This window comes from Myotis myotis, unplaced genomic scaffold (genome assembly GCF_014108235.1).
Source record: "Myotis myotis isolate mMyoMyo1 unplaced genomic scaffold, mMyoMyo1.p scaffold_m19_p_9, whole genome shotgun sequence".
Taxonomy (NCBI): Eukaryota; Metazoa; Chordata; class Mammalia; order Chiroptera; family Vespertilionidae; genus Myotis; species Myotis myotis.
Genome location: NW_023416401.1, coordinates 88,236,604 through 88,258,150, shown reverse-complemented (window position 1 = coordinate 88,258,150; position 21,547 = coordinate 88,236,604). Strand labels below are relative to the sequence as shown.

At 46.6% G+C, this 21,547-nt stretch overlaps 1 protein-coding gene across 1 annotated transcript; it reads right to left on the bottom strand.

Moving 5' to 3' along the window:
- Window positions 1-1,047: 1,047 nt before the first annotated feature.
- Window positions 1,048-18,464, bottom strand: CUNH20orf85 (chromosome unknown C20orf85 homolog). Its single transcript, XM_036321175.1, has 4 exons — window positions 18,301-18,464; window positions 5,413-5,494; window positions 3,826-3,927; window positions 1,048-1,329 (listed from the first exon to the last, which is right to left on the bottom strand). Exons 1-4 carry the CDS (start codon window positions 18,366-18,368, stop codon window positions 1,168-1,170), a joined length of 414 nt encoding a protein of 137 aa, XP_036177068.1. The 5' UTR covers window positions 18,369-18,464; the 3' UTR covers window positions 1,048-1,167.
- Between the last annotated feature and the right edge of the window lie 3,083 nt (window positions 18,465-21,547).

Genomic DNA, 21,547 nt, shown 5'->3' with positions numbered 1-21,547 from the left:
AGTTTCTACTCTGTCTTGGGCTGCAATGTGCTTGTGACAGAATCCATTCTGAGTCCAGGCCGAACTCTGTTTGGCATCATTTCAGAGGCCACTCATTCTGAGCCCCACTGGAGGCTCATCGCTGTGATGTCTGTTACCATGGTGCACACGGGACCGCCAGCCTCGCCTCGACCTTGGGAATGTGGCATTTTACAGCGTGTAGTGACATTTATCCCATTTAAAACCCACAAAGAGGTTGATTTCCATAGATTACATGTCAAGCTTGAAACCGTCCAGGGTGATTGAATCTTCCAGTGCTGTCCACGCGATTCTCTACCAAAGCTGTTGGTGGGGCCCTGCTGCTCTGTTAGGAGCCTGGGGTGTGGCCAAGTGCCTGGGTTGGGGCTGAGTCTAGGGCGGTAGGTGCAGGTACGAAGGAGCCCCACCCTCCGCTCCCCAGAGACAAACACAAACCAGCTTCCCAGGCGGCCTGCACACTGCACGCCCCTCCTCTGGGGATGTGGGGAGGCCGCAGGCTTTCCCTGTAGCTCCTTCCACCAGCTGGACGCCCTCCCCCTCCCCCGCCCTTTGTAGGACCTGAGCAGAGCCAGGCAGGGAACAAGGGGTTGATGTCCGCTTCCCCGAGGGGAAGGAGAGTGGCTGGTTGGCCAGCCCAGCTGCTGGGTTGGATGGGGTGGCGGGGGCAGGTAAGCAGGAAGTTTCATGCAGACCCTGGGGGGAACCTCCTGTTCTGGAAACTTCCGCTCACCCACAACGGGCTGTTGACATTGCAGATCTCCTGGGGCAGAAGAGTCACTCTTCCTGAGGACAGGCCCAGAGCACCCGGTCCACAATCTCATTACAAAAGTGGAGTGACAGGGACTGTAAGCAGCATTGAAGGGCCTGGACAAGCAACTTTAAAATTAAAGCACACTGTTTTTTTTAAAAGCCGTACCTAGAAATTCCCAAGGTACCCAAAGAAAATTCAGAGAACCAATGCTGTCTTATTTATTACAGTAGCCAAGAATGAGTGTTATGAGAATGTTCTGGAAGGGGGGTATTGATGAATTGACAATGTCAGAGGGCTATTCTGTGTTCTTTGCCCTGGGAGCTTTCTTTCCTGGGCGTGGGCGCCGGTGCCTGGCGGTCCGCCCTGCGCTGCCCCAGCGGCCGCGTCCAGGGCTGGACTCAGTGGATGCCCTGCTTCGGCCAGCCGAGCTCCCTGGCATAGGCGCCCTTGCAGCTCCTGATCTCCGATCCGTACTCCAGGCACTTGTTCAGGCCCGGCACCCCTGACCGCCAGCCGATGAAGCCCTGCGTGGTCTTCGGAACCGGGGGCGAGGGGAGGACCTGGGAGGGAGATGCAGCGGTCAGTCACCTGGGCAGCGGCATGAGGAGTGTCCACGGAGGCCCCCGACCCACGCTAGGCCTGGTGTGGAAGGACGGCAAGCGAAGCCAGGGCCCGGGAGGCTCAGGCCCAGCCAGGTGTGCGCCCGCAGTCATGCTCACAGACACGTTCCTGTAGCTCGTTGGACTCCTGTCCGCCAGTACGTGATTCTTATTTGATAAAGGAACAAACAGCGGGAAAAGGAAGGTGCAGAAATATCAAACACCGCCCTTCATAAAATCTGTGACGATATTGCCAGATGGGTTTCTGGTAGTTATAAACCTTCCGGCTTTGGTTAGAAGGGTTTATGATGTGAGTACACACACACACACACACACACACACACACACACACACCCCCCAGAGACCACAGGGATGAAAAGCAATTGAACTTAATTAAAATCCAAAAGCAAAACGGGATTCTATCTGAAAGGAAAAGCCCCCACGCAATTTCAACTGTCACTTCCTTGGACAGACTTGAAATTTTTGGAACGTGAGGGTAAATGTTCAGGCAGTTCCCTCTCCCTGTGAAGCGATCGTCTGTCCTGCTCTCACGGGTGATCTGAGTGGAGAAAACGGTGAGAAATTTGTTCCCACGGAAGCACTGAGATGAAGAGGTTTAATATGCTGGGGTTATGAGTTCACGCTTGGCTACAGCATCTTGGCGAGGCGTGGTGGGAGGGGCGGTCCTGGTGGGCCAGCTGCCACTGGTGGGTGAAGCCCTTAACATGTGTTCTTGATGAAGCATTAAAATTAATCTCCTGAGAGGCCACAAGCAGGGAGGGTCGTCCATAAGCGCCAGAGGATCGCAGTTTCCCGCATCAGCTAGGGGGGAGCTGTCCCAGACCGGCCCTTGGGAACATGCAGTCCTGCCTTCAAGCCTCCCTCCAACTTGTAGGAGAAACACAACTGAAAACCTGCCTTGGTTGCAGGCTCCATCCCTGGCCCAGGTTGGGGGGCCGTGAGGGAGGCCGTGATGTGTCTCTCTCACATCAATGTTTCTCTCTCTGCCTCTCCCCCTCCCTTCCGCTCTCTCTAAAAAAATCAATGGAAAAATATCCTCGAGTGAGGATTAACAACAAAAAGCAAATAAAAAAGGAACACAAAAAACCACCCAGGAGGCCACGCTTCACCCACCAGATTGGCAAGGAAATGAAAACAGCACCCTAACAAGGGCATCCTGGGAGAGCAGGTTGGTTCATTCTCTGTGAAGGGCCATGTTGCCGTTGTCTCCGAAAGTGGCCCCCTTCATCCTGAGTTTTCATCTTCTCTTCCCGTCAGGACACAGAACTGCTTTTTCCGCAGCTGAGCAGAGGGCAGACCCCAAGATGAGAATGACGGGCCCATGACGGGCTCCAGGGACCTACGGAGCTGAGCAATTTCTAGTCTCTGACCACCTCCACAGCTGACTGGCCTCCATGGGAACACCTTCTCAGTCTTCTCCCCTCTGGGGTAGCCCTGACACTCATCAGCAACCAGGGAGATCTCACGCCCTGCTTTCCATTGCAGATTGGGTTCAAATCCCAACTGCTCCTCTGGTACCTGAGGTCCGGTGGGAGCTGGCCCTGCCCACTTCTCCATCCACAGCCCTTCCTGCCCCACCCCTCTCCCACCCCAGCCCACCAAGCTCCAGACACATCAACATCCCTTGCTGCTCCTGAAACATTGCAACCTTTGTTGTGCCTCAGGGCTTCCGTACATGCTGTTCCCTTTTCCGGGAATGCTTTTCCCTGGGCTGGCTCCTTGCCATTCTTCAGTCCTCAGCTCCGCAGGGGCTTTTCTGACCACCCCATCCCCTGTATCCTCCAACATCACCTGCCTGTTTCCTCCATGGCATCTAGCACAGTGTATAACGATTTTGTTGATTTTCTTGTTTCACGTTGGTGACCCCAACCCACATGTGTGAGCTGGAGTCTTGCCTTCTAGTTCATCGCTGTTTGCCCAGCCAAGCACCTGGCCCCTCCTCACAGCCTGCAGTCACTGGCACGCTCTAAAAGTGCTGGGCACAGGTCTAAGTCCTTCCCAGCATCCTCTCCTGGGCCCGACGCCACCCCTGAAGTAGGTGCTTTCATGAGCTCCCATTGTGCAAGGTGGAAATAGAGATACAGAGAGGTCAGGCCACTGCCCAAGACCCCCAGGAGGGGAGTGGCTGAGTGATCTGACTCCAGAGCCCCGCCTTCCCTGCCCTGCTTCCCTGCACCCCCTGTAAGTGTTGGATCCAGCCCCTCATTGTCTTGGCTCCCCTCTGCCTCTTCAAAGCTGGATGCAGAGTGTAGAGCAGCCACCTGCTGTGCGGGTGTGGAGAGGGCCTGGAAACGGCACCCCCACCTGCCAGGCACGGCTGAGTTCTTACCTTGGGCGGCTGGCTGTCTGCACCTGCACCAAACACATGCTGGGTGGGGTGGGGGGGCGGTTCTTGCTCACATCGGGAAGCAAGTGTTTAAAAACAACTTTGCAAACCTTGATATATTTCTCCACGGGGGTCACCGGCCGGATGTGGAACCTCTGGGGAAGCTCGATCCTGGGCTTTGGGGCGGGGGGTCCATCTTCACATTCGATCAACTGAAACACAATCCCAGACACAGGACACCCCAGACTGAGAGGGTGGATGCGCCCTCTTCATCGGCCCCTAGAACTCAGCGTTTTACAGATGACAACGCCTGTCCCCACTGCAGCTAGAAAGGGGCAGCGGGGCCTTGCAGGCCGCTAACTGTGGTGCCCCCGCTCGCCCTGCAGTCTGCTCATCATATTCCCGAGGAGTAGTTTGAGGGGACTTCAAGATTATGGGCTCAAATTAAAAAATGCCAACCAGGCTCAGGACCAACCTTTTCAGACAAGAGCCATCCATTTCTCCTTTTAATTTTTGTTGTTATATCAGTATCACCTGAGGATATTTTTTTCATTGATTTTTCAGAGAGAATAGAAGGGAGGGAGAAGGGGAGAAGAGAAAAAGAGAGAGGGAGAGAGAGGAACATTGATTAGAGAGACACATCGACTGGTTGCCTCCCTCACGTGCCCCAATGGGGGGCAGGAAGCCAACCTGCAACCCAGGTACTTGCCCTTGACTGGAAACTGAACCCGAGAGCCTTCGGTGCTCGGGCCAACGTCCCAACCACCGAGCCACTCTGGGCAGGGCCCCCATTTAATTTTTAAAGCAATTTTGAACTCTTCAAGAATCCAATTTAAATTACATATAAAGAATATTAATATAGATTCTTTTTATGCATATTATATTAATAAGAACTCATTTTTGCCCTAGCTGGTTTGGCTCAGTGGATGGAATGTCAGCCTGCGGACCAAAGGGTCCCGGGTTTGATTCTGGTCAAGGGCCTGTACCTTGGTTGTAGGCTCCTCCCTGGCCCGGGCCCTGGTCAGGGCTTGTGCAGGAGGCAACCAATAGATGTGTTTCTCTCACACTGATGTTTCTCTCCGTCTTTCCCTTTTTCTTCCACTCTCTCTAAAAGAAGAAAATCAATGGAAAAATATCCTCTGGCGAGGATTAATAATAACAACAAAAAAACAACAACTCACTTTATGCATAAAATTTCCAATTGTACAATACTCTTAAGTATTCAACAAGCTCATTAAGAATGGCATCATTTCAAAGCTAGTGGGGTGGGCAAGTTACAAATGGGGTTGACGCCACCTTGACTCAGGATCGTTCTGAATTAGGTGGCGCTTATTTGGTTCTGCGACCCTCCAAGGACATGCGGCTTCTTCGTGTCACAGCTGGAGAGAGCTCAAAAGGGTGAAGCCTGGTGGCCGCCACCCCAGTCTTCGTTAATGGGCATAAACAAGCAACCCTCCGCACAGGGGTTGTTGTGCGGGTTAAATACGCTGCTTCGGAGGCAGCACCTAGGACCTGCGGGGCACATAGTAAGCGCTCAATAAATCCAGGAAGGGAAGGACCCTTCAGGTTTCAGAGGTGGCAGTCTTTGCCGACCACATGCTCTTTAATTTTATTCTTGCAAATTATACACTTCATAACCATTTATTCTTGGAAATGATTGATTCTATTACCTCTGGACTCATAAAATTTATATTTACCTCCTCAAGAGGGGTTGTTAAAAATCCCCAGTTCTGGGCCCAGTTTTGCTGTGCTTCGGTCTCAGCCTTCAGGCGGTATCTCCTAAAAAAGAAAGTTCCTAAGGGCTGGACAATATTCAGCAAGGTTAAAGTAGCAAATCCCAAAGGTTCACAGGGGAATCTGGCATTTGTCAATGTGCAGGCACTGACGAGGTTCTGTGCCAGGAGGGATCCTGTCACTGAGACCCTCACAGGACTGTGAGGAAGACTCGTACCTGGAGAGCCAGAGGTGCTGGCTGGATGGCACAGTGGGTGCAGACAGGAAGGGGGCTGACTGCCTCAGGGGCCATCTGGGTACTTAATCTTGGAGGCCTCTGACCCACAGTGATGAGCATGTGTTAAATCATTAAGGAAGTTCATAATAAGTACCTTTGTTCTCAGGGCAAGGACTGGGATGGGGTGAGTGAGGCACCTGGGGTGCAAGATGTAAGGAGGCACCCACTCCCAGGTTCCTGCAAGGGCACAGCCAGCACTTACATGACCTTGAGCTTGAGCCCTCCTTAAACATCCACCCAGCTGCCTCACTGGTCCCATCCTGCTTTTACTTCACATTAAGAAGCTGAGTTGACAGTAGAAAATGATGGCGGATTAAGTGGAAACTATACTGACACTCTCCCAGGGCCAAACTGGAATTTCAACTAAAATACAGAAAAACCATCCTGAATAATCAACTGAAGACTAGCTGGAGAGAACCCTGATACCCAAGGATGGAAAGTGGAGACCACATAGAGACTGGTAGGAAATTTGAAGGTGCAAAAGGGCTGGCCAGGCTCCAACAGACAGCAGCTGAAGTTCTGGAGGAATATCTCAGCTGTTGCGGGTTCCACTGAGAACTCTTGGGTCTAAATCCCAAGTTGGACTCCGCAGCCCAGAGCACCAGAACTGAGAAAGGTGCCCACATCACATCTGGCTGTGAAAAGCAGTGGGGTTGCTGTCTGCCAGGGGGCGATGGCTAGAAATGCAGGCACCCTCTTAAAGGGCCAATCACAAAATTTCATGTGCAGCCACTCACCCTGAGCTCCAGCAGAGGGAGGAGAGAGTGGAGTAGAGCAGTGTGAGGAGCATCCAGGGTTGAGGGCTCTGGGGTTAGAGCTTGGAAGTCAGCCACTATGGTTTCCTGTGCTGAGTCATTCCCTCATACTGCAGACATCTTTTCTGGGCAGACCTTTACTATCCAGGCAGCTTTTGCCTGGGGACAAGGTAAGAAATTGCTCTAACCTGTTGGAAAACCTCTCACCCCGCCCAGTGGAGTTTCTGAGGCTCATTTTTCCTCATAAAGGAAAAAGTCATGCAAGTTCAAGAGGCACAGAGAGTCCCAAGCAAGAAGAACCCAAACAGGCCCACACCCAGGCACATAATTAAAATGCCATAAATTAAAGACAAAGAGAGAATCTTAAGGGCAGCAAGAGAAAAGCAAACTTACCTACAAAAGAGCTCCCATATGGTGGTCAGCTAATTTTGTATGAGAAACTGTATAGGCCAGAAAAGAATGGCATGGAGTATTCAGGATAATGAAATGTAAGGATCTAAAACCAAGACTACTATATCCAGCAAGGCTATCATTCAAAATAGATGCTGAAGCAAAGAGCTTCCCAGACAGAAAAAGGCTAAAGGAGTTTATCACTATCAAGCCAGCATTGTAAGAAATACTAAAGGGACTGCTATAATAAGAATAGAAAGAAAAACCGAGACATAAAGAATTAAAATGGCAATAAATAAGTACCTATTAATAATAATTAAATGTAAATTTACATATGCTCCAATCAAAAGACATAGGGTAGTAGAATGGATAAGAAAATATGACCCAAATATATGCTGTCTACAAGAGATCCACCTCGGAACAAAAGACACACACAGGAAGAGAGTGAAGTGATGAAAAAACATTTTCTATGCAAATGGAAACAAAAAAGCTGGGGTAGCAATACTCATAACTGACAAAATAGACTTCAAAATGAAGGCCATAACAAAAAACAATAAAGGTCATTACATAATACTAAAGGGATCAACCAACAAGATTATATATCACTGGTAAACATATATGCACCGAATATAGGTGCACCTAAATATATAAATAAACTTCTGGAGGACTTTAAGGGAGAGACCAACAGCAATACAGTCATAGTAGGGGACTTTATACCCTGCTGACTTCACTGGATAGATATTTCAGACAAAAATCAACAAGGAAACAATGATTCTAAAGGATACACTAGATCGTATGGATTTAATTGACATTTATAGAACATTTCACCCCAAAGCTGCAGAATATACATTCTTCTCAAGTGCACATGGGAAATTTTCAAAGATAAACTACATGTTAGCATGCAAAATAAGTCTCTACAAGTTCAAGAAGACTGAAATCATATCAGGCATCTTCTCACACCACAATGACATGAAATTAGGAATCAACTATAGTAAAAAGATTTTAAAAACCTCAAATAGATGGAGGCTAAATAGCATGTTTTTAAACAACGAATGGGTTACCAATAGGATTAAGAAAGGAGTAAAAAACTTCCTGGAAACAAATGAAAATTAACACACAACAACCCCAGATCTCTGGGACACAGTGAAAGCAGTACTGAGAGGGAAGTTCATGGCACTACAGGCCTATCTGAAAAAAAAAAATTATAAACTATCTAACCCTACAACTTAAAGAATTACAAAGAGAACAACAAGAAAATCCCACAATAAGTAGAAAGAAGGAAATAATAAAGACCAGAGTGGAAATAAATGACATAGTGACTAAAAAAAATAAAAAATACAAAAGCCATTGAAACCAAGAGCTGGTTGTTTGAAAAGATAAACAAGATTGATGAACCTTTGGCCAGAATCATCAAGAAACAAAGAGAGGAGACCCAAATAAATAAAATAAAAAATGAAAGTGGTGAAGTAACAACTGACACCACAGATATACAAAGGATTGTAAGAAAGTACTATGAACAACTATATGACAACAAGCTGGACAATGTGAATGAAGTGAAAAACTTACTACGAAAATACAATCTTCCAAAACTGAATCAGGAAGAATCAGAAAACCTGAATAGGCCAAGAACAGCTGAGGAAATAGAAGCAGTAATCAAAAAACTCTCAGCAAAAAACCCCTGGTCAGGACAGCTTTACAGGGGATTTTTACCAAACATTCAAAGAAGAAATATCACCTATTCTTCTCAAACTATTAAAAAAAATCCAAGAGGAATGAACACTTGCAAGCTCTTTTTATGAGGCCAGCATTGAATTAATTCCAAAACCAGAAAAAGACACTACAAAGAAAGAGAATTGCAGGCCATATCCCTCACAAACATAGATGCTGAAAACCTCAACCAAATATTAGCAAATCACATCCAGCAATATATTAAAAAAGATCATACAACATGACCAAGTGAGATTTATTCCAGGGATGCAAGGCTGGTACAATGTTTGCAAATCATTAAATGTGACACATCACATTAACAAATTGAAAGACAAAAATCACATGATCATATCAATAGACGCAGAAAAAGCATTGGACAAAATCCAACAACCATTTTTGATAAAGATTCTTAGCAAAGTGGGAATAGAGGGGTCATACCTCAACATAATAAAGTCCATAGATGATAAATCTACAGCAAACATCATACTCAAAGGGAAAAAAATAAAACCATTTCCCCTAAAAACAGGAACAGGATAGGGATGTCCACTTTCACCACTCTTATTCAACATGGTACTAGAAGTCCTAGTCACAGTGACCAGATGAGAAATAAAAGGCATCTAAGTTGGAAAGGAGGAAGTAAAACTGTCTTATTTGTGGATGGCATGTACACAGAAAACCTAAAATCTCCACCAAAAACTCCTAGATTTAATAAATGAATTTGGCAATGTAGCAAGATACAAAATTGACACCCAGAAATCAATGGCATTTTATACACCAATAATGAATTATCAGAAAAAGAAACTAAAAAAAAAACAAAACAATCTCATGTACCACTGCAACAACAACAACAACAAAGTTAAGATACTTAGGAATAAACTTAACCAAGCAGATAAAAGATCTGTATTCAGGAAACTACAGGACATTGGAAAAAGAGATAGAAGAAGCTATAAACAAGTGGAAGAATATACCATATTCATGGATTGGTAGAATTAATATAATTAAAATGTTCATACTATCTACGGCAATCTGCAGATTCAATGCAATCCCTATTAAAATACCAATGGTTGGGAGAAACCAAGATGGCGGCATAGGTAAACACTGGAGTTTGCTGCCTCGAACAACCACTTCAAAAATACAACTAAAGACGGAACGGACATCATCCTGAACCACAGGAAGGCTGGTTGAGTGGAAGTTCTACAAGTAGGAGGAAAGAGAAAAACATACCGAGACTCAGAGGAGGCACAGTGCTGAAGTAAAATACTAAGGTGCGGAGTGCATGCAGAGCAGGCTGGCGGCTGAGGGCGTGGTTGTCATTTTCAATCAGGAGGGAGTCTCAGGCTCTGAGCTCCAGTTCCGGGCGAGTCTCTAGGGACCCAGACTCATACGGGAGAAGCGGGACTGTCTGGCATCGCTCAGAACCCTAGGGCAGCTTTCTCTCCATGGGGCTTGCAGCGATTACTGGGACACTGAGAAGCAGAGCCTCTGAGGGCAAGACTGAGAGCATCCATAATTGTTAACCCCGCCCTGTTGATCCCGTGGGACCCGCCCCACCCAAGCCCTGCAGGGAGACTTTTGCTGGTTAGCCTCAGGCAAAAGCTAGATTAGAACCTCCCTAGAGATCCAGGAGCCAAGAAGCCCTGAGGTGAGAGTGGAACCATAAAAGACACACTCAGGGGGAAGACTCAGTGAGCACCAAAGCCCTATTGAAGCAAGTCTAGTCCCAGAGGGGTGTCTCCAGCACAGAAGTTCTCCCACTGCAGACACAGCTGATTCTCACAGCCAGTTGGCCTGGAGGTCAATTCCTCACAGTGATAACTACAACAATCAAGGCTTAATTACAACAAGACTGTGCACAAAGCCCACAAGGGGGTGCACCAAGAGTGTCTACCTCAAGTAATTGGGAAACTTAGCACACAAAGGCACTCTATCGACACAGCGAAGCATAAAAAATGCCAAGACAAAGAAACAGGACACAAACAACAGAATTGGAGGAAAGCAAACTGTTGGAAATAGAGTTCAAAACCACACTTTTAAGGTCTTAAAAGAACTGTCTAGAAGCCGCAGATAAATTTAATAAGGCCCTCGAAAAGACTGGTGAGACCGCCGATAAATGTAGTGAGATCCTCAAGAAATCTAATGAGACCCTCGATGTTGTGATAAAGAACCAACTAGAAATTAAGCATACACTGACTGAAATAAAGAAGATTATACACACTCCCAACAGCAGACCAGAGGGTCGCAAGAATCAAGTCAAAGATTTGAAATACGAAGAAGCAAAAAACACCCAACCGGAAAAGCAAAATGAAAAAAGAATCCAAAAGTACGAAGATAGTGTAAGGAGCCTCTGGGACAGCTTCAAGCGTACCAACATCCGAATTATAGGGGTGCCAGAAGATGAGAGAGAGCAAGATATTGAAAACCTATTTGAAGAAATAATGACAGAAAACTTCCCCACCTGGTGAAAGAAATAGACTTCCAAGTCCAGGAAGCGCAGAGAACCCCAAACAAAAGGAATCCAAAGAGGACCACACCAAGACACATCATAATTAAAATGCCAAGAGCAAAAGACAAAGAGAGAATCCTAAAAGCAGCAAGAGAAAGAAAATCAGTTACCTACAAGGGAGTACCCATATAACTGTCAGCTGATTTCTCAAAGAAACTTTGCAGGCCAGAAGGGAGTGGCAAGAAATATTCAAAGTGATGAATACCAAGAACCTACAACCAAGACTACTTTATCCAGCAAAGCTATCATTCAGAATTGAAGGCCAGATAAAGAGCTTCACAGATAAGAAAAAGCTAAAGGAGTACATCACCACCAAACCAGTATTATATGAAATGCTGAAAGGTATCCTTTAAGAAGAGGAAGAAGAAGAAAAAGGTAAAGATACAAATTATGAACAACAAGAGAGACGGAAGATGGCGGCGGTATAGGCAGACGCGTCCCAGGTCCTGTCCCGGAGCAAATGGAGTGAGCAGCTGAAACTAATATCATCCACCCCGAATTGGCAAAATTGCTCAGCTGGTGAGACGGTTTGCAGCCGGGAAGAGCAGAACTCCCCTGGAAAGGTAAAAAAAAACAAACAAACCAGGGATTTGGGCAGGAAAGTTTGCCAGACCTCTGAGCCCAGAGAGCCGGAGGGAGACCGTGTGGCAGACAGCCGCGTCCCTTGGGACAGGCACAGCCCCTGACAGGGGAAAGGAGAACCGCAGGATTCCTGGCGCCACCGGGGGAATTGAGAGCTGGGTTCTGTGATCACAGAGGACTGAGCCTAAAGGGGGCAGCCTGAAGAGCTGACCAGACCATGCAGTCCCGGTAAGAGAAGAGCTTACAGAAACCAAGCCTTCCCCGCTTCCACGGCCGGCGTTTGTTTGTTTGTTTTCACTGAATCCTGTTCATGGGACATTTCGAATACAGACACTCACCTGTGCTGAAGAAAGGGAGAGTGTGCGGAGGAGTGGAATCTGGGGAGAGACTGAGGAGAGAAGGGGGGCCGGGAGAGGTGGCAGCGAATTGAGTGCTGAGACACCCCTGAGCCCAGGACTGGGGCAGCCATTCTCTCTGGAGAGTGAGACTCCTCCCCCCAGCCCCCAGGCAAGGAGCACAGCCACACCCAGATTCCACCCTGTATGAGATCAAGGATTAAAATAACCTGATCAGTCCCTGGGAGTTAACAGGGTCTGGCCTATAGAGGGATTTTCAATCCCAGCAGCAACACAGCGCCGGTAACTATTACGCAGCCAGCTCTGGGCAGTGAACTTCCACTGGACAGAGAGGTCCTATAGCCTCAGAGGCCAACCCCAGAACACTGCCACCCAGAGGCTGACCCACAAACTGAGTCTTTGCTAAACACAAAATAAGGCAGTCTGGGAAATGCGGCTTGCTTTAAAATAAGGACTGTGGTTTACAACACAGAGGAACAGTGTATCGCAGGGAAACTCAACACTCTCCTGAATACCTGGCAGGTCTAAGGCGAGCCACACTGAAGAATAGAAAAACCGAAGGACCTTCACTACTGCAATTTTTTTTTTCTTTTTTCACCTTTTAACTAAGAAACCAATTTTTTTTTTTTTCTTCTTTTTTCCATCACCTTATTTTACCCTTTTAATTACTACCTTCTTATTTTTAACCAGTATTATTATTGCTACCATTTTACCATTTTTTTTAAAGTGCCATTTTATTTTCTCTTTATTTTATTTTGGGATTAGTGTTCTCCATTCTATTTTCATCGTTATATTATTGGTTGTTTCTAGTTTGCATTCATCTCCAGGGAGCTGTTGCTGGAATTTGTTGGGATTAATGGCTGTTCTATAGGAGTATTCTCCTCATATAAAAAAGTCTCTTCCCCTCTTCCACTTCATTCTCTCTTTCCGCTCTTTTTTTTTTTTCCCTTTTCTTTTCTTTTCTTGGTTTTATTTTCCCCCCTCCTTTTTCCCAATTTCATTTTTGCACTCCTTTTTTTGGTCCCTACTTTTCTTTTCTTTTTTCTCTTCCTTCTTCCTTATCCCCTAATTCTCTTAATTCAGGTGGTCACCTTTATTTGGGGTTATTAATATCGTGAATATATTTGTGTATAGTGCCTGGTACGTGGTGCCTTGTTGTGTTGTATTTTGTGCCTTTAAATCAATGCAGCAGATCCAAGCAACAGCATCCTCCTGAGCACCACACCCTCTGCTGAGGAACAGCAGCTGTACGTGAAACCTCGCCCCACCAGCCAGAAGAGCCACCACAGCTGTGAACAGCACCCACCAGAGGAGCTGCTGCCATCTGAAGAGCAGCTGCTACCGCAACCGCCCGAAGAGCAACCACAGACCAAGGAGTCACTGCCACCCAGGGAGCAACCACTGAACGACTCAACGTCTAGATATGTCAGTGAGATCAAACATGGGTAGACAAAGAAACCCCCAAAGGAAAGAGAAGGAGGACTCTCCAGAAAAGCAGCTAAGTAATACAGAGGCATGCAATATGACAGAAAAAGAATTCAGAATAAGGGTCCTAGAGTGCATAAACCGGATGGAGGAAAAAATCGACAACCTCTGCAAGAAGCAAGAAGAAACAGATGAAAAAATCGATAACATATGGAAGAAGCTAGAAGAAACAGATGAAAAAATCAACAACTTAAGTAAGACCCAAGAAGAAATGAAGAGTGATATAGCTGCAATGAAAAACTCCATTGAAAGTATCAACAGTAGACTAGGAGAAGCGGAGGACCGAATTAGTGAATTAGAAGACAAGGAAGCAAAACACACCCAAAATGTACTGCAGTTGGAGAAAAAAATTAAAAGACAGGAGGAGAGCCTAAGGGAGCTTTGGGACAACATGAAACGAAACAACATACGAATAATAGGGGTACCAGAACAACAGAAGGATGAACAAGGATTACAAATTATGAACAACAAATACACATCTATCAACAAATGAATCTAAAAATCAAGTGAATAAATAATCTGATGAACAGTATGAACTGGTGATTGTAATAGAATCAGGGACATAGAAAGGGAATTGACTGACTATTCTTGGGGGGGGAAGGGGTGTGGGGGTGAGGGAAGAGATTTTACAATAATCGTACACCTATGGATGAGGACAGTGGGAGGGGAGTGAGGGTGGAGGGTGGGGTGGGAACTGGGTGGAGGGGAATTATGGTGGGGAAAAAAGAGTAACTAATGTAATAATCTGAACAATAAAGATTTTTTTTTAAAATATATTTTATTGATTTTTTACAGAGAGGAAGGGAGAGAGATAGAGTTAGAAACATCGATGAGAGAGAAACATCGATCAGCTGCCTCCTGCACATCTCCCACCGGGGATATGCCCGCAACCCAGGTACATGCCCCTGACCGGAATCGAACCTGGGACCCTTCAGTCCGCAGGCCGACGCTCTATCCACTGAGCCAAACCGGTTTCAGCAACAATAAAGATTTAATTGAAAAAAAAATACCAATGGCATGTTTCACAGATCTAGAACAAATACTCCAAAAATTTAGATGGAACAAAAAAATACCCTGAATACTAGTAGCCACAGCAATGTTGAGAAAGAAGAACAAAGTTGCAGGAATCACAATGCCAGATTTCAAGGTATACTACAAAGCCACTGTAATCAAAACAGCCTGGTGCTGGCACAATAACAGGCATATAGATCAATGGAACAGAACAGAGACCCCAGAAATTGACCCAAGCCATTACCCTCAATTAATATTGGACAAAGGAGGCAAGAGCATACAATGGAGTAAAGACAGTCTCTTCAATAAATGGTGTTGAGAAAATTGGACAGATATATGCAAAAAAAAAAAAAATTAAATTAGACCACAAACGTACACCATACACAACAATTAACTCAAAATGAATAAAAGATTTAAATGTAAGTTGTGAACCATAAAAATCCTCCAAGAAACCACAGGCAGCAAAATCTCAGCTATCTCTCATAGCAATATGTTTATGGATACATCTCCTAGGGCAAAGGAAACTAAGGAGAAAATAAACAAATTGGACTATATATACTAATAAAAGGGTGATATGCTAATTAGACTAGATGTCTTCAGGACATCCATCCAGACGTCCTTCCGGACAAAGCCACGGTGGCGGGGGCTGAGGGAGAGATGGTTAGGGGCAATCAGGCCAGCAGAGGAAGGCAGTTAGGGGCAATCAGGCAGGCAGGCAGAGAGGTTAGGGGTAATCAGGCAGGCAGGGGAGCAGTTAGGGGCATCAGGCAGGCAGGCAGTTGAGTGATTAGGAGCCAGGGGTCCCAGATTGTGAGAGGGATATCTGACTGCCGATTTAGGCTGTGGGATTGGGCCTAAGCCATTAGTTGGGCATCCCCCAAGGTGTCCCGGATTGGAGAGGGTGCAGGCAGGCTAAGGGACGCCCCCCCCTCCTTGCACGAATTTTGTGCACCGGGCCTCTAGTATTAAAATAAAAAGCTTCTGCACAGTAAAAGAAATCACAAGCAAAATGAAAAGAGAGCCCACTGTATGGGAGAACATATTTGCCAATGATACATCTGATAAAGGGTTAATCTCCAAAATACATAAGGAAATCATACAGCATAACAAAAGGAAGAAAAACAATCCAATTAAAAAATTGACAAAGGACCTAAATAGACACTTCTCCAAAGTGGACATACAGATGGCCCAGAGACATATGAAAAAATGCTCAAAGTCACAGATCATTAGAGAGATGCAAATTAAAACAGCAACGAGGTATTGCCTCACACCTGTCAGGATGGCCATCATTAATAAATCAACAAATGACAAGTGCTGGCGAGGATGTGGAGAAAAGGGAACCCTAGCACACTGCTGCTGGGAATGCAGATGGTGCAGCCATTATGGAAAACAGTATGGAGTTCCCTCAAAAAATTAAATATGGATCTGCCAGTGATCCCACTTCTAGGAATATATTCTAAGAAACCCAAAGCACCAATCAGAAAATTAAAAAGCAAAATAAATACATGTTTGCACACCCACTCTTTGATATGAACTCAACTCAGCTTCTTTTTTTAAAAATTTATCTTTGTTGTTGAAAGTAAGAGAGATGTACCCCCCCCCCCCAATCAACCCCTTCAAGCCAACCCCTCCCCCCACCCAGGCCTTTACCACCTCATTGTCTGTGCCCATGGGTTCAGACAGTGCAATTTACACTAGCTAAGATCTGAAAACAGCCCAAGTGCCCATCAGGAGATGAGTGGATAAAAAAGCTGTGGTACATTTACACCATGGAATACTATGCAGCAGTAAAGAAAGAAGGCCCTTGCCCTAATGGTTTGGCTCAGTGGATAGAGCGTCAGCCTGCGGACTGAAGGGTCCCGGGTTCGATTCCAGTCAAGGGCATGTACCTTGGTTTCGGGCACATCCCCAGTGGGGAGTGTGCAGGAGGCAGCTGATTGATGTTTCTCTCTCATTGATGTTTCCAACTCTCTATCCCTCTCCCTTCCTCTCTGTAAAAAATCAATAAAATATATTTAAAAAAAAAGAAAAAAAAGGAAAGAAAGAAGGCCCTCTTACCCTTTGAGACAGCATGGACGAACCTGGAGAGTATTATGTTAAGCAAAATAAGCCAGTCAGGGGAAGACAAGTATCACATGATCTCACTCATATGTGGAATGTAAAGAACAAAATAAACTGATGAACAAAATAGATCCAGAAACAGAGAAACATGGAACACTGTGATGAATCTCAGAGGGAAGGTGGGGGTGGGTGAGTGAGTGGGAAGAGTTTAACCAAAGAATTTATATGCATAACCCGTGGGCATAGACAATGATGTGGTAAAGGCCCGGGTGGGGGGAGGGCTGGCTGAACGGGTTGATGTGGGAAAAAAGGGTACATCTGAATTACTTTCAACAACAAAGATAAATTTTAAAAAAGAAGCTGAGTTGAGTTCATATCAAAGAGTGGGTGTGCAAACATGTATTCATTTTGCTTTTTAATTTTCTTTCCTATTTTGGAATCAATACCTACCCTCCTGCCCCCCCTGTCCTAACCGTTTCAGAGGCCCTGGCCAAGTTTGTTGTCTTGGTCCCTGAGCACCAGCAGCAGAGCTGTCACATGGGCCAAAAATAGGAGCCATACATAGGATTTTAAATTTTCTAGTATCCACATTAATACCAGTCAAAGTGAACAGGTAACTGAACTTTAACATCACTTCTGCTTTGGTGTGAAATCTTCAAAGTCTGGTATTTTACTTTACAGCTCATCCCCATTTGGAACCGTTCCGTTGCAAGTGCTCAATGGCCACTTTGGACATTGGATAGACAGTGTAAGTGATTCACTGGCTCTGCTGCCATAGGAAGGGCCATCTGATTTGGTGTCTTGAAGGGTAAGTAGGAGTTTATCTGGTTGAGAAGGGAGGAAGGGGCATTCTAGGTAGTGGGAACAGAGCCTGCTATGGTAGTATCACCTAGTGGGGTGCTTGCATCAAGACAAAGATTTAAACAATCAGTAGTTGTGTATTTTATGCTAAATAATGTTGGCTTTCCATTTTCAAGAGTGATGCAAAGGTTTTTTTTTTTTTTTTTTTATAAAAATAAATGGATTAAATGAAACAAAGTCAGTTTAAAGAAAAATAGTAATGACTATTATAGGGTAAAAATGGTAAAAGTCACATCGATGATAAACAGGATAACTGAAGTTTAAGAGGCAAACATTTATGGTTTGTTGTTACTAAAATTTACTTACTGGCATCTACACTGGTAACTTCCCATATTGGTTAAAACTTCAAAGAGATGGGATAATGTTTAGCAGTCAGAGAGAATGCCAAATAAAACAACCATTACACATGTCTGCTGAATATAAATCTGATAGAAAATGGATCTATTCTTTAAATTAAAATCTCTTATTACTTAAAATACCAGGAAAAGCAAGCGAGAATATAAAGTGTATATGTATTTCTCATTCAAAAAGAAAAAATATGAGATTTTTGTTTTGTTCCCCTCTTAAAAAATTGGTAAATCTTAAAAATAAGAACACATCTAAAAATAAGGACACATCTTAAAAAGAAGAACCAAGGCTTTGCATGGTTGTAGAGCCCAATGCGCAATCTTTCAGGCGAGCCTAAGAGAAGGGGGAGAATGAAAGGCCCTTTGTTCGACTACGTGTCCCTATTACTGCCCTCTTTCCTCAAGGCCCCTGACCACTTCCAGGACATGGCAGAAACTGGGAAACTGAGGCCGCCAGATGTGCACACTCCAGGTGAGAACGGCCCAGCCCACCGGTAACCGGATCCCCGACGTTACCAGATCTGGTCCTGGGCCACGAGGTTCATGCGCTCGGCCTCTGCGATGCTCATTGGTTTCTGCGCCATGGCCCCTGAGGTCTAGGTTGTCCTGTATGCTGCTGCCGGTGCTCAGCGTCTTTCGTCGTCCAGGAGACCGGTTGCCGAGCAACGCGAGACGCGGAGGCGGAGCCACATCTCGCGGAGGTGGGGCCATGGCCCCGCCTCCGCCAGCCTCTGTGCTCTTCGCTCACCTCCTGCCCACCTGCCTGGACTGGAGGCAGCAATCCCCCTCCTTCTCTGCGGAAAGCCCTGAGGAAACATCAAGACCTTAACCCCGCCTCCTTTAAGATGTAGGCCTGCAGTGCAAGTACACACACCGGCAGGCGCACCACGCCTGTGTGCCAGGCTTAACCACTTCTCTCTCGGGGAGCAACCCCTGCAGCCACGCCTGGATTAGGGAGCGGGACATTCCAGCCCACTCCCTTGGCGAGGGCAGAGCTTGGCTTTGCCACTTTGCGAACTTCGTGCCCGGCTGCCTGGGCCCAAATCATGCTGGAGGTTTGTCCGCATCGCTGTGCGTAGCCGGCAGGTGTTCACTTCCATTCGCTTCCCTTCCGCTGCTGCCGGAATTGGAGCTGAGTGGCCACCACGACTATGACTATTCCTGCACGGCCTCTGGAGAACATGTGTGCGCATGCCTGTCGGCAGCCACTCTATAGCAATCCCCAAACGGAAGTCACAGGTCAATCTCCTCCAGACCCTGCACCGCACACTCTCTTTCATGCCCATCCACAACGACCCCCCGTCGTTGGGGTGCTAACTGGGGTTAGTGGACTGACACGTGGACCCTCAAGGCTTCTACCTACCACGTTGTCATAGGCCTGGAACCGGAAAATGGGTCTAAGATTCAACAGTAAGTGAATCCATGGCAGGGGTTTGAGGAACATGGTTCTGCCTGAGCCGCCCTGAGACCTGCAGGTGTCCAGCGTCTGTAGGACTGAGAGCAGAGGCAGCATCTCCCACCATCTCCATGGCCGCTCTGCCGGGAGGTGGAGGTTTTCATCTTCCAATGGGGTATCCGTGGTTCTTCCTGGGGTGTCTCCCTCCTCCTCTTTCTCCCACCTCCCCCCTTACTCACAGATCTGTGACTTTACAGGGTGTTTGGGGATGTGTTTTACTCTCGTAACAATGTTCTCCAAACCCAAGGTACCTGATGCTCTTCTTGGCTCTTGGAAAGGCTGCCTGGGGTGGTCCCAACTGTCCACTCAGCCCAAACAGTGATGGGGTAGGCAGAGGCTGGAATGGAGCCGGATGGGTTAATAGTGAGTGGAGAACACACCAGCCTCAGGGCTGGGCAAGTCTCGGGCTGGGCCGGATTGCCACAGGGTGGACAGTGTGCAGGGCTTTTTTCCGGCCTTTTCGCTGAAGTCGCCATCCCTACACAGGAGGGAAGATGTCCTGGGAGGACTGTGAATAGTGAGTGGCTGGCTGGGAAGAGAGGAGGATCCACCAAGTGGGAAGGCAGCGTCTGATTCTCCCTCAGGAGGCTTCGGAGATGATTCGTTAAAATGATTGATTAGGAATAAACTCATTCAAGAATGTATCTATAAGCCAGACCCTGAAGGCTCATTCACTCTGCAAATGTCTGCTGACTGCCTCCGCCATGCCCGGGGATCCAGGAGGGAACAAACCGGCAGACTCACTGTCCTCCTGGGCTGACCCGTCTGCAGGGAAGACAGACGTTTGCTCAGCGAAGGAGGCTGGTGGGGGCAGAGGCAGGTGAAGGGGTCGGAAAGGACTATTTATTTTTATTTTTTAAAATAATACTTTATTGTTGAAAGTATTACCCATGTCCCCCTTTTCCCCCACTGACCCCCTCCAGCCTGTCCCCCCCCCCCTCAGCCTTTGGCACCCTATTGTCTGTGTCCATGGGCGATGCATATATGCACACAAAGTCCTTGGTTGATTACCTCCCACCCACCCACCCTCCCCCGCCTTCCCTCTGATTTCCCCACTCTCTTCCATGCTTCCATGTCCCTGGATCCACTCCGTTCATCAGTTTATTTTGTTACTTAGATTCCACATATGAATGAGATCATGTGATACTTGTCTTTTTCTGACTGACTTATTTCACTTAATATGATACTCTCCAGGTCCCTCCATGCTGTCTCAAAGGGTAAGAGATTCTTCTTTTTTACTGCTGCATAGTATTCCATGGTGTAAATGTACCACAGCTTTTTAAAAATATATATTTTATTGATTTTTCACAGAAAGGAAGGGAGAGGGATAGAGAGTTAGAAACATCGATGAGAGAGACACATCGATCAGCTGCCTCCTGCACACCCCCTACTGGGGATGAGCCTGCAACCAAGATACATGCTCTTGACTGGAATCAAACCTGGGACCCTTCAGTCCACAGGCCGACGCTTTATCCACTGAGTCAAACTGGTCAGGGCTACCACAGCTTTTTTTCCCACTCTCTACTGATTGGCACTTGGGCTGTTTCCAGATCTTAGCTATTGTAAATTGTGCTGCTATGAATATAGGGGTGCATACATTCTTTTTGATTGGTGCTTTGGGTTTCTTAGGATATATTCCTAGACATGGGATCACTGGGTCAAATGGCAGATCCATATTTACTTTCTTGAGGAAACTCCATACTGTTTTCCATAATGTCTGCACCAGTCTGCATTCCCACCAGCAGTGTACTAGGGTTCCCTTTTCTCCGTATCCTCACCAGCACTTGTCATTTGTTGATTTGTTGATGGTAGCCATTCTGACAGGCGTGAGATGATACCTCATTCTCATTTTGATTTGCATCTCTCGGATGATTAGTGACTTTGAGTATCTTTCTATATAAAACCCTAATATGCAAATAGACCAAACTGTGGAACAACCCAACAACTGGCCACTATGACATGCACTGACCACCAGGGGGCATGTGCGGAACATGGCAGGCGTCGACAGCAGGTGGTACAGTGCAGAACATGGCGGGTGTTGGCCACTGAGGGATGGCGGAGCAGGTGAGCGGGGGTGCCAGACCAAGGTGGGGTGCTGATTGCTGTCATTGGGGTGAGCCTCTGCTGGTTACTGAAAATTCTTTGCTCCTGTGCACCTGCTGCTGGTGCTGGCCCTGCTCGCACCTGCTGCTGGCGCCAGAGCCACCACTCATACCCACTGCTGGCCCCGATCGCCCCTCAGGGCTTCTCCACCTCTCCCTGCTCCCAAGGGTTGATCAGAGCAGTAGGCCCCACTTGCACCCATTG